Source organism: Syngnathoides biaculeatus, chromosome 9 (genome assembly GCF_019802595.1).
Source record: "Syngnathoides biaculeatus isolate LvHL_M chromosome 9, ASM1980259v1, whole genome shotgun sequence".
NCBI lineage: Eukaryota > Metazoa > Chordata > Actinopteri > Syngnathiformes > Syngnathidae > Syngnathoides > Syngnathoides biaculeatus.
Genome location: NC_084648.1, coordinates 2,206,829 through 2,224,711, shown reverse-complemented (window position 1 = coordinate 2,224,711; position 17,883 = coordinate 2,206,829). Strand labels below are relative to the sequence as shown.

Here is a 17,883-nt window from a genome sequence, read left to right as displayed (position 1 = left end):
ACAATATGAAAACAGGACATCACAGAAGAGTGACTTTTTAATTGCTTTTGTACAAATAGCTGAGTATCTGGAGTGCATGTTCACCTATCAAATGTGAAATACTGTAAACAACCAAGTAGATATTTTCCAACCTTCACTGCACATTTAAAAAAAATGTCTGTGATTTTTTTTCACAATTTTCATTGTTATTTTACAGTGCAGTTAAATATTTTGCAGTTTGCTCCACCTATTACTTATCACCAATGTTGGGCAGGGATACAGAATGGCCAAGAACCAGCCCCTGGACTACCTAGAAATTCCATTATGTTAAAGCCATAAGGTCAGCAAAGCTGCAATATTAGCACACATTAGGTAGCATTAACTTCTAATAAGTGGCCCATACACGAATGTTCAGTAAAGTTGTAAACATGGGGATGGGACGCACTACATGTGTGTTTTGCAATGTGTCTGCTGCTAAGTTGCAGTTTTGGAAAACGTTTAAAGAGGTCACACTGCCTTCATGCGAATGATATTGGCTTGCTATTGGGATGCGGAGGGGTGAACGAGTCCTTCTCTGGAGGGTGTCAGAGTGTTTCTAATCTGTCACTAGTCGACAGTCACTGAATTGGCAAACGCTGCCTAGTCGCAAGGCCCATGCTCCGCACCTATCATGGTAACGGAAAGCTCATTGGTCTAGTAAAAGCGTGTGGGATGAACAGTGTTCTCATTTTCATGAGACAGAACCGACCACTCAAATCCCAGCTATTTCAACAACATTACAAGTGTATGTTAAGTGTACTGTTATTCGTTAGCCTTTGTGCGTTTTGACTTATGAATGCGAGGGACCATAACCAAGACACCCGGGAATGTTTATAAACTCGTAAGTTGTTGAATGCAGCATCACAGGGTGTTAAAGTTCCTCCTGGAATCCTAATGGCATCCCCATAGCACGCTCATATATATATTTTGTGATTTATTTAACTATTGATATTGTTACTACTATTGTGGTGGAACAACGTCAGAGCGTGCCAGAGTCTGCCGCTTGTCATCATGAATGAGATATAAGAATGACAATATTTCATTAAGTTAACTCCCATGTTGATCTTTGCTAACCTGTAAACTATTCTCTCACGGTGCAGGTCCTCAAGGCCACAGCAGATCTCAGCAGCATAAAAGATTGCTCTCTGCTCATCAAAGCCAGAGTTGCCCATGTTGTAGATGTGGAATTTCAAGTCACCACCGTTCATTATCGTCAACACCAGGCACAGGGCATCCTTGGTCTCATAGGCATATGCTAAACTAACCTGGTAAAGAGGTAAATTGGGGTAGAGGCAGCAAGGAGGGAGTGGGATGAGACGAGAAGAAAGGGGTTACAAATGGGGCACATAGAGGTGGAAGAGATAGAAGGAAGAGACGAGGTAAGAGACCAGGAGCTGAACAGTTTCATTCCATTTATGTCAACATACAGCACAGCATATGGTTTACAATGGGTAATGTAGACATTTCAAGGTTTTGTTTTGTTTTTGCCAGAAAAGTAATTTATATTGAACTACTGAAAACACCCACATGCCAGTAGTAGAGCACATCTCTGTTTAGGATTGAAACAACTAGCCACAACACTAACAAGGCAGAAATGGAAGAAAATATGGGTTATGATATTTTTCCCTTCTTTTATCCTGAGAGGGCCTGGTTGATAATTGGGATCAAGTTCTTTCCAATGTTTTTGATGGACTCTTTCCACATGAATCTCTAACTAACATTTGGACGTTGCTTAGCGCATTGGTCATGATGGTACAGAAAGCGGTCTTTCCCAAAGTATACCCACTAAATAGAAGGCTGTCTAAAATGAGGAATTAGCTGTCGGGGAATTAAAAGATGGATCCCAACCCATGATTGAGTAACAACCTGATTTAGAGGTTGTCTAAACACATCAATAAAGTTTAAAAATCAAGATCTAGATTGAGTTTTTACTCAGATGATGCTTTTCCAACAGTAGCCTCATATCTTTGGGCCTTTCTTTTTTTTAAACTCACTTTTCCCTTCATAATTCCCACCAACCTTCCCGTCTCTTCCTTGAGGTCAATGACATGCAGGGGATTGAGTATGTCTGTTGAATGCGTGTATCAGTGCTGTACAAGCAGGATGTTACTCCGACTGGGAGGAATCCCATCGGCCTTTGCACTACGTAGTAAGTAACCGTCCACAAGAGGGTGTGGGAAAATTCCTGTGTGATATCATGTGCATCCCCAACACACAGAGCACTGCAAGGGAGAAAGCAGAATAAACAAGACACTACCAGTCTTTGACAACTGACCCCACTGTTTATGTTGGCAGAATTGTGTCCTTAAACCTAACATACTTTGTCAAATGAAAATTTGACAACCAAAAGAGTTCTACTTGACAATATCATCTGATTTAAAGGCAACTTTTTACCCCAGTTATTGTACAAATGAATATTTGACAAAGGCAAGTTTGCTTTTCCGATAGTCTTGTCTTTGAGTTTAGTAATTGACAAAAGTGACAACCGAGCAAGTGAGGTGAGTGGCTCTTTGCTTAACTGATGGCGATGGGAGCCAAAGCTAACAATGTTCCGTAATTCACGCATGCACACGACAACATGTGGCTCGGTTAAAATGTGAAAACATAAGGTAACAATATCTACTGACTAATAGAGAGCACTGATCAGAAAGACAAAGAACACGAGAGAGCTATGAGGGGTTTCGGAGAGCACTTGACTCTTCTCCTTCCAACTGCTGTTTGGTCAGTGTTGCTAGGCAACAGAGCAGCTCTTGTAGATAGAGTGATATAGGACGAGTCATCAGTTCTGCCTGCAGCACAGGGAATGAACACACACACACACACACACACACACACATACACACACACACACACACACAAACATGTGCGCACACTCACGCACAGAAAGAATCATGTCAATCCCAGGTGACACAGGCTTGAAGAGTTAAGGTCGGGAAAAAAAAAAATTCTTGCATGTGTGCCAGAGTGTGAACATCATGACTCATTCAAGCAAGACCCCGAACATAGCTTACCCATCATCACAGTACAACAACTAAAAAAACTATTAAGTTTCAAATGTAGACCATGAAGAGGCCCTGCTGCAGAGCATCCATGTGAGGGTTGACAATAAGCCCTCACATTCTGTCATCCCATGGACATACATACTTGGGTCATTTGACACAAAATAGAAATTAACTTTGTTTTTAATCCCATTTGGACATCTTGGTATGTTCCAGTAGAAATAAAAAGACACTTGGGGTAAAAAAAAAAAAAAAAAAAAATCTTGTCTTCATTTTGGAAAAAATAACACTCATTTTGATTTCCTGCTTTTACACCTTAAGTGTCTGAGCTCAGAAATGCAAAGAACCACACAAGCCGGGTTTTACCACTACAAATATTGGATATCATCAAGGTTGAAATGTGTTGCATGTTTACCTAGTGTACATTTGTACAGAAGAAAGAAGGAGAAAGGAAATTTGCAAAATTCACAGATATCTTGTTCAGCACACTGCTTTGCCGGTATAATAAGTATGAGATGCTGCAAAAGGACAACTGACACTGAAAATTAAAATACAAAATTAAGTGTAGTTTTCAGAGGTCCCCTTATGTTAAAAACGAGCAGCTTCACATTCCTGCCCCTTCGCGTTTTGGGCCAGCACATAAAAAACGCAAAGCTTGATGACTCACTAAAAGTGTTTAAACTCGCTATTCAAGTGGCAGCCAAAACTCAGGACTGGCTTTGGACTGTGGCTCAGTAGTTTATAGAATGCCTCCATTGGAAATTCAGCCAAATGCAACAACACTATGAAGCGCTTTAGGGATGGCGCTACAGTGGCAGGTTACTCATTTTTTGGAGGGGATGGGGTGTTGTAATGCACATACTCAAAAGAAGGACACTGAACTGCTTTCTTCTACATGCTGCAGTGTGAGTGCTACCAAACTCCATCACAGCCTCAATGTCATTGCAACAAGGCACAAACCTTGTTTCTTAGGAAAGGAAACATGCAGTGCTGCAGTAGCCCCCAGATAGTAACTATCTGCTTCTATATTTAGGCATTATAGTGTAGACATTTGAGTCTTAGTTAAGTCTTTTAAAAAATGTCCCAGTAAGACTTCTATGAGTCTTGAAAAGTGTTATTTCCCACAGAAATACTTTTAATTGATTTGCACTTCAATGCCATATAACAATATAACATAACATCATTCCTACCAAAATGCAAGAACCTTTTATAAGCAGAGTGCTTCAAATACAATAAAAGTTGACTTGTTTGCAAAATGCTCATTAGCACAATTTACAGAAAAATAATTGCTAAGATTGCTGACCAGTATTACCTGCAGCTGTTGAAATTATCATATGGCATGAGATTTAATTTCACTGGTACATTGTTTTTTTTTGTTTTTTTAATCCAATGACCTATCTTCCCACTGGACATGAGAAGCACATTGACAGGTAAGGACTAAAAGGAACACAGCACTGTCCTTAATAACTGATTGGTAAGTTTTGCAAACATGCCTTTTGTCACATTTACACCCACAAATGGTTTTATACATACACACACACACACGCGCACACACGCACACACACACACACACACACAGAAAACAATGTTATGAAGATTGAATAAGAAAAAAGTAGTACTTACTACAAAACTACTGTTAACTTTTTCTAAAATTCGTTTTTCGTTTAGTGCCATTGCTTCACCTTTTCTTTTCTTCACTCGTTTCTTTTCCAGCTTTTTACAGGCGTACATCTTACCGGTGGCGCGCACTTGGCAGGCACAAACCTGGAATAACAAGTGGCAAAGAGACATGAACAAACAATTGGAGGAGCCAATGGAAATTAACATCATAATATAGGACTTTCCAACATCAATTGTATTAACTCATGGAAGTTGTCGCTTTAACCCATAAGGTTACTTAAAATGGGATACATTTCAAGAGTACCAATGCAGCCTTAAATATATAGTTTGGTCTTTATCTGACACTCACCTCGCCAAATCCACCTTTTCCCAGTACTCTGTAATGTCTGAAGGTATTTTTGGTTACTGGTTGCCTGGAATGGAAAAAGAAGAATGACATAAGATAAATTGTAATAAAACAAGTGATGAGTAATTCAGTTCAGAACACGTGAAGCTGAACACTGAACAAACCTCTAATTGAATATTAATTCACACTACGTCAGTTCCCGGCCATTATGCAAATCATTGTTCATTATTAAGCATTCATCACACAGAACATACAACGACAATCGCCACATTTGTGTTTGGGTGCAAGATCTAGATCCAAGACCGAAAAGTTACTACCGTTAGTTTTGAAAAAAGCATTTACAGTATATTTACTGTGAAAATGTCAAACTACAGTCGGCTTCCATCCGAGGGCAACTGTTCATCACAAATGTGTAATAACAGCGCTTCCTTTGCTGTGCTCCCTCTCAACAGCTTCAAACTTAAGAAATAAAATGTGCAAAATGAGTGGGTGAGCCATTACACTTCTCAGCAAAAACATCAGTTCCAAAATATTCCATATTTTCTGAGTTCAACTGGTGAGGTGCGTCCATTACAACTCATCTGTGATTACAACTATGAATTTGATGGTGTTTTATTGTATACCTGACTACTACAGTGAAGAAAATAAGTATTTGAATACCCTGCTACATTGCAAATCATGGAGGGGTCTGAAATTTTCATCGTAGGTGCATGTCCACAGTGAGAGAGATAATCGAAAAAGAAAAATCCAGAAACCACAATGTATGATTTTTTAATGATTTATTTGTGTGATATAGCTGCAAATAAGTATTTGAACACCTGTCTATCAGCTAGAACTCTGACCCTCAAAGACCAACCAGCTTGGTGAAAAAAGGTCCACTGTTAGAGCAATCATTTGAAAATGGAAGAAGCTAAACATGACGGTCAATCTCAATTGGAGAGGAGCCCCATGCAAGATATCACCTTGTGGTGTCTCAGTGTTCCTTAGAAATGTGAGGAATCAGCCTAGGACTACATGACAGGACTTGCTCAATGACCTGAAAAGAGCTGGGACCACCGTTTCCAAGGTGACTGTTGGTAATACACTAAGACGTCATGGTTTGAAATCATGCATCGCACAGAAGGTTCCCCTACTTAAACCAGCACATGTCAAGGCCCGTCTTGAGTTTGCCAATGACGTGCCTGGTATGTTAACATAACATATTAAGAGTTATTCTGATAACGATACCATAAATAACATACTAAGAAGTTCACCAAAACCATCCGTGTCACTCCAAATACCGAGTAACTAAAATCCAATGAAATCTTCATCCTCAGTGTCACTTCTACATAAGTCCGCCAACTGCAGATGTAGACGACGCGCCACTTCCTCTTCTACGTCGCTTACGTCAGACTCGTCAATAGCAGTTACAACTAGCCTGTTCCAGCCTTTTTGAATCCGAACAGGATGGTTTTGGTTGTCACAGAAGCCCATACTTTGTCGAGCCATCCAATGACTTCCCGGAAAATTGGATAGGGGATTCACCCGGAAGCTGTGCTCTCCATCGGTCATCCACTGCTCCCACAGCGGGGGTCGGCAACCAATGGCTCGCGAGCCATATCTGGCTCTTTTGGTGGTTGTTTATGGCTCGCGGAGCTCTCAGAACGACACGCAGTACATGTGATTTCTGTCGTGCAGGCAACGCAAATGACGCAGAGAAGGTTTGTCCTAGTTGGGGTTGTGGTAGTTTGGAGCGGCAGGCAACGGAAATGACACAGAGACAGTTTGTCACAGTGCAATTGCCATAGTCCACAGGCTTCAGGTCGAACGCCGATCGTGTAGGAACAACTATATAATTATGGAAACGCTTTTGACAAAGGACGCTCAAAGAAAAAAATATGAGGAGGACCGAAGTTTTCAACAAGAATGGACAGCCTTTGTAGAGAGAGAAGGTTCTGCTGTGTGTCTACATTCACAGATGGGGAGTATGCCAAAGTATTCATCCTCGATGTTGCCAATAAACATTTTGCCAACTTCGCATAAAAACAAGATAATCGAATGAATAAAAGACATGCCTTTGTCGGCAAGAACCGTTCACCGTAGCACGATCTTGATGGCAAATCAAATTGTATTACGTTCACGATAAACGGATGGAAGTCTCAACGTCTGCATGAAGCTTAATCTAACAACATATGACAAGTCACATTCATGGGAAGAAGTACTTTTGTCATCATTGGTTAGCAAAATCGTAACGTTATTTAAAAATATCTGCAGAATATGATTTTCTCTTCAATGGCATTCTTGCTCAGTGCTTCTCAGTTGTTATAAGTTACAGATACACAGGCTTAGACCGCCCTCTTACAGTTGTCGGTGTGAAAATAATTGATAAACAACTCGGAAAATGGACGGATGGATGTAATAATGTGTTAATAATTTCACAGATAAGTTGCTCTGGAGAGTAAGTCGCACCCCCGACCAAACTATGAAAAAAACTGCGACTTATAGTCCGAAAAATACGGTAATTTATAATTTAAAGTCAAGCAGCTTGTAGGAAGGAGGTTCCATTTTATTTCACAAAGTCTCTAGAGCAGGGGTGGGCAAACTACGGCCCACGGGCCACATCTAGCCCATTGACCATTTCAATCTGGCCCATCAAAGACTGGTACAGAATCACCCAAATCATGAAATTATGACTACATTCATTAGACCTTGTCTGTAATGCCGAATGGTTCCACCAGGTTGTGCTGTAATGCTCACTGGTTCCATCAGGTGGTAGGTCCGATGATACATTGAGTTGACTTTGGCTGTTCTGTTTGTACTCTGCTTTAGCTCTGAACACTTCAACCACCAGGAGTGGACCATAGAGAAGAAAAAAACAACACCTTTCCCATGAAAAGTAAATCTCTAAAAGCTCTAAAGGCATACTCTGCTGATGGTGCCTTAGCATTTAAATGCAGTCTGTGAAGAAATTGCCATTTCTGGTTAAAATTGTTAAAATTTTGAACATACGCTTAGTCTATAAAGGATATCGATGTTGTTTCTCCAACATCACAAACATATGAAGCCACAGTTCTGATGCTGTGGAAACATCAATGCAACATTTTACTGTATCAAAGGAGACTCAACCACACTAACGTCTTACCTTTCCAACCATTTCCACTGAAGGAAGCGAGAGAAGTACATGGACTCCTGGTAGGAGGAAAATGGTGTGCCACTTAGATAATCACGAACTATTCTGCGGAGAGACACATTTTTTTCATCACTTTATATATTTAGGAAGAATGTGACAGAGCAGTTGCAGCCAGAAAAAAAGTAATACAATATAATGAATATGACTGACAGTAACAGACAATGACTAAAAGAAAATACTTGAAAAAAAAAATCCCATCTACGTCTAATTTAAAAGATTCAGCAAATTTGCTTCCTCTCTGTAGTGATGGAAAAAGTGACAAAATGAAATTTTTTTGAAAGTGTCAACTGTCACTAAGTTGACTTGACCCTGAACACCTGGCTTGTGTGCGATGTCTTCAGCTGCTTTAAATGCATGGTGACTAAAATTCCAACGGGATCAAGCAAACCCTAATTGTTTCTCATTCCAAAAGTGTGCGTGGCGGCTCACATGCTGCTTTTTACATCATTTATCAGTTCTAAAAACATGAATGAAAAGTGAATAAAATAACTAAGCACTTTGACAGAATAAAGGACACACTAGAAAAAATATATATATTTATTCAAACCATCTGAGGCTCCTGCTGGTCTCTTCTAAAAATATGTTGAGAAACATGCTCACACATGCCAGCAAGACTTTCCTCTGCACACTGAGTTATTTAATCACTACAGATGATCAGGAAATGCAGGTTGATCTTGGCTGAACACAAAATAGGGGCAGAGTTTCCCAAAAAGTAGCATTACATGCTTAGTAAAAGCAAATACAACGTAATCAAAGAACCAAGTTAAATATGCTTAAACGGTGTCAATGCCAGTGGCGGAGACATGGCAGAGACTGAAACCGACGCTGAGCTGTCGTGGTGATTCCGAGATCGCGACAACAAAATATTGCTTGCGCTCTCACCAGGGAGACGTCTGGGAGATGTCACCAGACGATGTGTCAACCAATTCACCTGGCTAATATCCTATATGACACGTGTGTTTGTTTGTATGTGCTTTGTGTGCGCTGTGCTCCGCTGGTGGAGCAGGGATAGTCCTCTAATGGAGAAAATGCTTTTAACGTCAATGAAATCTAAAATGTAGAGGCGACTGCTCTGATATTTTCAAAGGTTGAAGTGCGGACATGTGGCCACATAAATTTTGGTAATGATTGCTGCAGTTATGTGAGATGCTAAGCTAAGTTGTTTTTAAATGCTACAAAAAAACTCAACATCCCTGTAGTCCTACATTTTGGGGTGATCATTCTGACATTCTCAGTGGTTGACGTGGTCATAAGGAGAGATTTCCACATATATTCTCATGGCGATTGCAGTTTTGTGTCAAGCTACATTAAACTTTTTCTTTATAGTGAGGATATAGAGTTGCCGCTAAGAGGCCTCTAATTAAATCTTGACTCCCTAGCTACCCGGGTAGTATACAAGAAATTCCACGAGACATCACAGAGATTTTGCCAAAACCAGTGCAGACTCGGGTCGCCATCAGATCACCGATTATTCTCCTAGCCAATGAGAGAGGGGTCTAAGCACCCAGGCTCTTTTTATGAGGGATCTTAAGTCATATTGCAGAAGAGAAATATTTTGTCTCTTAAAACTGGGACTGATACTGGTCATTAGAAAGTGTTGTTAAAGTGGTGATATGCTGTTTCACTCAAATACAATTTTGTCGGTTGCAAGAGTTTTCTTCCACAATAAAATCCCATCTCCCAGCTCAGATCAATAAATGCGACTATTATGGAAGATAAAATTGTTCACAGATACTTGAGAAGGAGGAGTCAAACTGAGGCTGGCTTGGTGCCCAATCCCTGACAGACACCACTGGGAGCAGAAATAAACAACTACAATATAGCTATTGTTTGAAGAAGGCCAAGCAGGAAAAAGAAAAGGGGGGGGGGGGGAGAGCAGACATGTTAATATGGGCAATATGGGCAAGCATACCCATTTGAACTTGGTATGACAAAAAGTTCCACAGCAATGCAGGAAAACACGAGTTAACCAAAACTTTCTGGTCTGGAGCCGGTTGGGAAAATGTCATGTTTCCACGTGCAGCACAATGCTTCCCTTTGGACTTTCCCTCAGGGGGCCAAAAAAAAAAAAAAAAAGAATTACGTATTAAAGTCCAAGTTCCACAAGGGAGTATAAATAGCAATGATAGTGAAAGAAATGAATGGTGGTGCTTTACTACAGTTTTGGTAATACTAACAAGTTTGTTTCACAATGTTCATTATATTATTATTATTATATTCACGTTTCTCCACTGGACTCTTTTTCTACCCTCTTATTACGATCATTAAAACTTGTCATTGTATTTATTATTTTTTTGGTTTGTTTCCTTTCCTTTGATGATCTTCTGATTCTTCTAATCACGTTATATTTTGAACCAGATGTTAAGATGCCTATCAGCATTTATATTTACAACATATGCAAGCTTTCAAGCAGTATTGTGTGCATGTTTGGGGGGGAAAAAAACCGAATGTGGCTCCCATAGCATGCATTTATTTTTTCTACTCCACTGTGTCTTCATTTTGCAGTTGAAGATGATTTGGTGTATGATATTCAAGCAAGAAATTTGGTGATATGTACAGTATATTATACAAGATTATCAATAAATTAATAATCAGCAGAACTGCAATGACATCAATGAATCTCAAAGATTTTACTGTGGGCTACTTATGGCCCCAGAGATGGATGATTTCGCCTAGAGTTCCTAAAGACTCTGGATGTTGTGACAGTGTCCTGGTTGACATGCCTCTGCAACATCGCGTGGACATCGGGGACAGTGCCTCTAGATTGGCAGACTGAGGTGGAGGTCCCCCATCTCAAGAAGGGTGACCATCAGAGGTGTGTTCCAACTATAGGCGGATCACACTCCTCAGCCTCTCAGTCTATTCAGGGGTACTGGAGAGGAGGGTTCATTGGGACGTCAAATCTCGGATTCAGGAGGAGTAACGTGGTTTTCGTCCTGGCCATGGAACAGTGGACCAGCTCTACACCCTTGGCAGGATCCTCGAGTGTGGACTTGGAGAAGGCATTTGACCGTGTCCCTCAGGGAGTCCTGTGTTGGAGTTCTTCGAGAGTATGGGGTACCGAACCCCCTGATACGGGTTGTTCGGTCCCTGTACAACTGCTGTCAGAGTTTAGTTCGCATTGCCGGCAATAAGTCGGACTCGTTTCCGGTGAGGGTTGGACTCTGCCAAGCCTGCCCTTTGTCAATGATTTTGTTCATAACTTTTATGGACAGAATCTCAACGCGCAGCCAAGGCGTAGAGTGTGTCCGGTTTGGTGGCCTCAGGATCACATCTCTGCTCTTTACAGATGATGTTCTTCTGTTGGCTTCATCAAGCTGTGATCTCCAACTCTCACTGGAGCGGTTCGCAGCTGAGTGCAAAGTGGCCAGGATAAGAATCAGCACTTCCAAATCTGAGACGATGGTCTTCAGTCGGAAAAGGGTGGCGTGCCCTCTCCGGGTCAGGGATGAAATCCTGCCCCGAATGGAGGAGTTCAAGTATCTTCGGGTCTTGTTCACGAGTGAGGAAAGAATGGAGCGGGAGATCGACAGGTGGATCGGTGCAGCGTCTGCAGTGATGCGGACTGTGTATCGGTCTGTTGTGGTAAAGAGAATCTATCTTTGTTAGTCAGTGATCAGAATGACCAATTAGGAAAAACACTGAAAATGTATGTCGATGGGAGGCAGGTGGGGGGTGGAGGGGGTGGGGGTTTAATTTCTTCTGGGATATTTTTTGCTCCTATCGGAACACAGAGTGCACAGCACTTTGCCGGGAATGTCCACTTTTTGTATGTGTTCGGTTAGACATATTGATCCCGTTTTCGGTCCTATTTACACGGTTACACTTTTTTCAAGTCATGCCCGTCTGAAAAAGTTTTTGATTCCAGCATCCTTGTCAATTGTCCTCGCTCGATCTTCATCTTTTTTTCTAACACTTTCGCCATTGTAAAACTTTGAACGCACTGTCGCTCAGTTCGCGCTATCTAAGTCCCACGCGCCAATACTTGGCTAACTAACAAGTTACACTGCGATTTCTGAGAACCGAGAACATGTACATGGCAATGGTGAAACTCGATTAACCGCTAACACGATTGGATCGTTATACTGTATAACTCTGTTGTCCAATCGAGTAATCTGCCGCAAACAGGTTTTAATGTTTATGTCGCAAAATGCAAATATTTACACGACCGAGCAAGTTAGAACGGCATATGATAGTCGTGCTTGTGCTAGCACTAAGCTGAACTTGCAGCTCGGAGCCCACCACCGAGAGGCAGGCGCTCAACCCCCCCCCCCCCCCTGAAATTTTCTCAGCAGATTTGCGCTTATCTCGAGAATGGTCATTTTGGTCTGAAAAAGTCGGAAATCCGCCGATTGGCCGAAAATCCTCATCCCTGGTTCATCCATTTATGCCAGTGAGGCATAATGACAGACAGGACAAATTAATGGTGTTCTGTTAGGCAGTATTACGTCCAGTAATTAACGTATCTACTTTTTGTCACATTTTTGTTTGTGTGCTGTGAGGTTTTTAAATTGTAAAATATGTGCCTTGGCACCCTAAAGGTTACAAATCACTGATCTTGTCAGATCATGTATTTTAATTACTCAGGTCTACCCAATATTACAACAAAACAGAAATAATGGGTGTTAACTTACAGCAATTAAATTAGTTCCCCACACAGAAACTTTAGAGCACTATTGCGCTCACAGTAACTTGCTAGGCCACGTAACGTTTGTTGACAAGGAGGAAAATATATAAATACGACTATATCAAAATAATTGCACATCGGCGACGGGGAGTAAATGTCTTTTGGTGAGCCGATGAATGCTGCGAATGATGACATTAAAACCGATCAGACAATCAGCATAAAAAGCCAATTATAAAATTGGCGTAAAGTCTAAATATCACATTATCAAGCTTTTTATAACACTCCATTCTGTAAAATCATGTGCATGATTATTGCTGATACCAGATCGGATTGATATCGGTATCGTATGGGAAGCGAAAAAGTTGGATTGGGACACCTTTAATACAAATGACAAGACATTTTAACAAGTGAAACAAGCGTGACAAATTCCAAATCAAGCCATGTGGTGAGAAGCAAGTTCAGTCTTATAATCCCTGCTCTGTTTGCTCCTCCTGGCTTGTCGCGCCGGCAGCTGAAACACCTGCAAGTGTGTGTGCTTGTGGGCATGTTTGCGAACACTGAGGTTGCAGTTGTTTTCTTGCCAACCATCCGGATGATCTCTTTGCCCAATGAACGTTTTCCCCCTTTTCAATCACTTTTCATCTGCAAGACTCTGTGGATGTATGTGTTTGAAACTGCGCACCAGGTGCCAGCTGCCTCATCATCACCAGGGACAGGATGCACACAGAACAGTGTGCAAACACACAGTGAAGGAGAGCAGTTCTGCTGTTGCCACTAAGCTGTGACGGCTCAGACTTGTCATAAAGAAAGCCTCTGACAAACTTTCCTTTCATTACAAGTACAGATCCATTCTAAAAGGGGAAATTCAGTTCGACCTGAGCATGGTTTAAAGAAAAAAAAAAAAAGTCAACCAAATGGTCGTACGTCGAGAAGATACGACTTACTTGGTGCAGTCATTGAAGAGCTCTTTACAGGGACTCTGTTCAAGTCTCTCCCGGCACCCAGCAACCACATCTTGGGGTACGCCAGGCAAATGGGCTGCGGACTTGAAAAGGGAACAGAAAGCGTATGTGCTGTGAAAATGGGGAAAAAACACAAGGGCCTGGCATACACCTGTCACCCATGCGGCATGGATGTTTTTGAGTATGAGCGTTGTATTACCCCATTATTGAAGTAAGTGTCTAAAACACTCAATCCGCAGTCCCTCCGCTTCTCATCGGGAGCTAGCTGATACGTGGCCTGTAAGGAGAGCATATGTTTAACCAAAGACATCGCAAGAACCCAAACAAACATCTTCAATACCTCTTCAGATAAGGGCAAAGGAATACATTAAAGGCCAGAAGAAGACAGAAAGAACACAAAGTGGAAAGAGAGGAGATGTTCATAGGAAATGAAAGAAAAGTAATGCTCAGCAGGGAGGAGCCTCACATAGATGGTAACAGCGAGAGAATCCACTGTGGCTTTACAACTGGAGGTCAACTGGCACAACTTGGAATGTTTTTTTTTTTTAATTATTATCCAGCTACATTTCCAACAAGTGGAACGGAACAGATCGTGAACGTGATCTGATCTGGCGGTGTTTTCCGTCACGAGCTGCACATGTAAACCGGTTTACAATATGGTGACTCCTGCATCATCAGTATCATGAGAGAATGAATAATGTGTGCAACTGTAAAACATCTGAGCGACCCTTGTGAGGATAAGCGGCTAAGAAAATGGATGGATGGATGGATGGATTACATTAGCATAGCAATTAAAATCAAATTCACATAAAAAAAACTTCAAAACAATGTATGGCATTTTATGAATGGTTGAAAAAATATGTGCCGCATTCAGAATCTTCCCAGGTATTGTGATGTGGACAGTAATGTTGTTTCTGAGTATACTGTGACATTCTCATTCCGTATATTATAGATAAGATGTCCCTCATAGTCACTCATATAATGCAACACTTGTTGTGAAGCTCTTAGCTTAGTGTTCAAATATCCTCATTCAAAATTGAGTTTACCAAAAACACAAGGACTGGTCAAAATTATAAATAACAGGCTTGCCTTTTCCATCATAGGTACCCTCGACTTTTTAGAAAAAAAAATTCTATTATCCACAACAAATTATAGTGGTTATTTTGCGAGATGTAACTTTAATGTGTGTCTGTACTCTTCAGTCCAATTCCTACCTGTTAACCATTTGAAGAAAATATAGGGCATATGACAATTTGTAACTGCCATTAGGCCAATGATAAAAGGACAGGTGTTACGTGACTATAAAAAGCATTTCTTGTGTGCCAATAAGTAATGTGAATTATTACGGACACCGTAGTTTGTACCTTCAGACAGAAAAAAAATATTTGGATTCAAGTAGTGGTGTGTCAGTGTGGACCAGCAAGGACATCATTGCTAGCATCACAACCACTGGCCAATGTTGTAAAATGATTTTACAAATCAAAAAATGTGTCCCATGAAATTATTTCCATGCAGTTAATTGTTTTTAATTTTGTGGCATTGTTCTGGGTGTGCACAGCACGCTGGGTTTTTATGTGGTGAGAAATTAGCCTAACCCTAACCTATCTGAACACATTAATACTGTATTGTTTAAGAAGCAGCATCTCAGGTAATTGCATTTTATTGACATTTTCTGATTTTGTCACGTTATTAGACTGATTCTTTTCTTTGTTAGTTTATGTAAGTGGCACACTTGTGTTTTTGTATAGTACTGATGATCTCCATACTTGCAGCATTATAGTGGTGGTATTAACAGTTGAATGATGTTGGGTAAATTCCAACTGAAGGCCAGGGGAAACCAATGCACGACCCGCTGCTGGGTTCCAGTAAGCAGACACTGTAGATCGTTTCGATGTGTGTGTTTTGCTTGAAAACATGTGCAGCTAAACACTAATAGACTCTGCAACATGCATATGAAATTAAGTCATTATTCATGTGAATCATGAAAAATTACTTCACTGGGTGCAGGTATCTCAGTGCGTCCGTGCATGCCAAGAAAAAAAAAAAAAGATATGTTATTTTTAAATAAGCCTGATTTTCTCTTGTTTTCATATGGCGCATACCTCCAGGGCACCAGACACAGTTTTGAGCCTGTGTTTGCCTGCTCCCTGGTCTAACATGAGCTTGACCTTATGGATCAGTGCATGGAGGAAGAGGAGGGGTCTGCTCTCTGACAGGGTGTCTAAATCACTAATCACTTTCTTTGTTGACCTCCCTACTCCCAACCTACACCCAATGTTACAGCTAAAAAAGACACGGAAATTACAGGAACCTCCCATTTCTCAATAATCATCCCAAAGGCGGGAACACAAATGTGAAAGCCAAGAGACAAACATTGTGTGGGAAAAAAAGGAAAATAAAATTGGGTTTCCCAAAATCTTACCACAGCGTCCATGAATTCGATGCAGCGCTTCAACTCTGGCCTGGTGTCACAGTACTGACGAAATAGAAGCCGACCAATGGGCTGCTTCTCACATAGACTGGTATAGTCCCTCTCTGAGAGAAAGAGATGAGTGAACACAGGGAGATTTGAAAATTACCCAGTAATGTGTTTTTTTAATATTACACAAGATATTCAGATACCAAATAAAGAAAAATAAAAGTTATTGTCAAGCTTTGGTTACACGTCAAGTATGAAACAATACTTTTTCAATTGTGCGATAGTTGTACTTTGTCTCTCATGATCTACATCAGGGGTCAGGAATCTATGGCTCGCGAGCCATACCTGGCTCTTTTGACGGTCGTGTATGGCTCGCAGAGTCCTCCTAACAACATACTGTATACAGCAGGGGTGCTCAATGTGTACATCGCGAGCGAGGCAATTTTAGTCAATCGTGTGATGGCGTGCCCAAAAAAAAAAAAAAAAGACAGCATAACATCTTTAACGTATTGTCTCTTTACAATATGGTCACACACTCAAGAGTATGGCTCGCCAGCTTAAAAAGACATCAGCATGACAATTTTTTTCCTACATTTTGGCTGCACACGTAACTTTCTCTAATAATGAACTACTGCACGGCCACACGGTCTTCCCCCTAGTTTAACTTGCACCGGCCCCTTCCGCGTGCTTAAAGGGGTACACTGATAATTAAAATTTTACATTCCTTACGCAGCCTATCAATGTGGTTTATAATGACAGCGTGCTTGTACACCGCCCATGACTGGATTTTTTTTTTTTACATAAAGACCTGCCTCTGTCAGCAAGCACTGTTGGCGAGCGCACACAAGTGGGGAGAGACTAAAAAAATGAAACCTGCACACCAGCTGATTGTGAAAACTTGGAATGCACTTCCCGTCACATACCACACACTGTGGCGTGAGTATTGCTGTATTGACAATATTTGGTTCTACCTATGTATATGAAAAGTCTTTCTCACATTTAAAAAAAAAACATTAGGACCAACCTATGTTCACGTAAAATTGATGGAAGTCGCAAAGGCTGCATGAAGTGTAATTTAATGACATATGAAACAGACAACAAATCCATATGCAAAGAAGTCGTATTAATTGTGAGAAGTACTTTTGTCATTATTGGTTGGCAACAGCATAATGTTATTTAAATGAATTTAGAGGCTTATTGTACTCTTAAAGTCATGGTCTTACATAAAATATACAAATACACTTGTATTTAGTTTTAAAAATACTTCATGGCTCTTGTGGAATTTCATTTTAAAATATTTGCCGTTTATGGCTCTCTCAGCCTAAAAGGTATTCAAACCCTGATCAACATGGTGCTCAGGCCTAAAACTAATATTGTTATATGAACCTAAAAGTGTCACTGTCTTATATGGGTATTTTATTCCCATTAGTTCTAGGAAAACTGGGGGCAAATAGCACCACTGAACCCACTGTCTCCCTATGTTGGTTTTACTGGTAATCTTACAAATGATTTCAATCAAATTAATTACGAAAAACTTAAAAACCTTTCTCAGAACCTTGGTTCACAGATGAAACCTGAGCACCTAAACAATCAAAGTCGTCTTCTCCTTCTTGCTTCTTGAGGTTTTCTATTGTGTATGGTGGGGATAGTTCACTGAAATACAAACAAGGTCTAACCCTAATCCATGTCACAATAAAAATAACCCTAAATAACACAGAAGCAA

The 17,883-nt window shown here is 40.7% G+C and overlaps 1 protein-coding gene across 2 annotated transcripts in view; it reads right to left on the bottom strand.

Moving 5' to 3' along the window:
- Positions 1–17,883, bottom strand: part of grk4 (G protein-coupled receptor kinase 4) — a 70,914-nt gene that overhangs the window by 11,717 nt on the left and 41,314 nt on the right. For both annotated transcript variants that reach the window (XM_061829456.1, XM_061829455.1), the window contains exons 3-9: positions 16,164–16,276; positions 13,941–14,018; positions 13,724–13,824; positions 8,105–8,197; positions 4,987–5,050; positions 4,641–4,781; positions 1,093–1,283 (exon numbers count right to left, since the gene is read on the bottom strand). In XM_061829456.1, the coding sequence (XP_061685440.1) occupies positions 1,093–1,283; positions 4,641–4,781; positions 4,987–5,050; positions 8,105–8,197; positions 13,724–13,824; positions 13,941–14,018; positions 16,164–16,276 (781 nt within the window). The remainder of the gene's footprint in view (positions 1–1,092; positions 1,284–4,640; positions 4,782–4,986; positions 5,051–8,104; positions 8,198–13,723; positions 13,825–13,940; positions 14,019–16,163; positions 16,277–17,883) is intronic.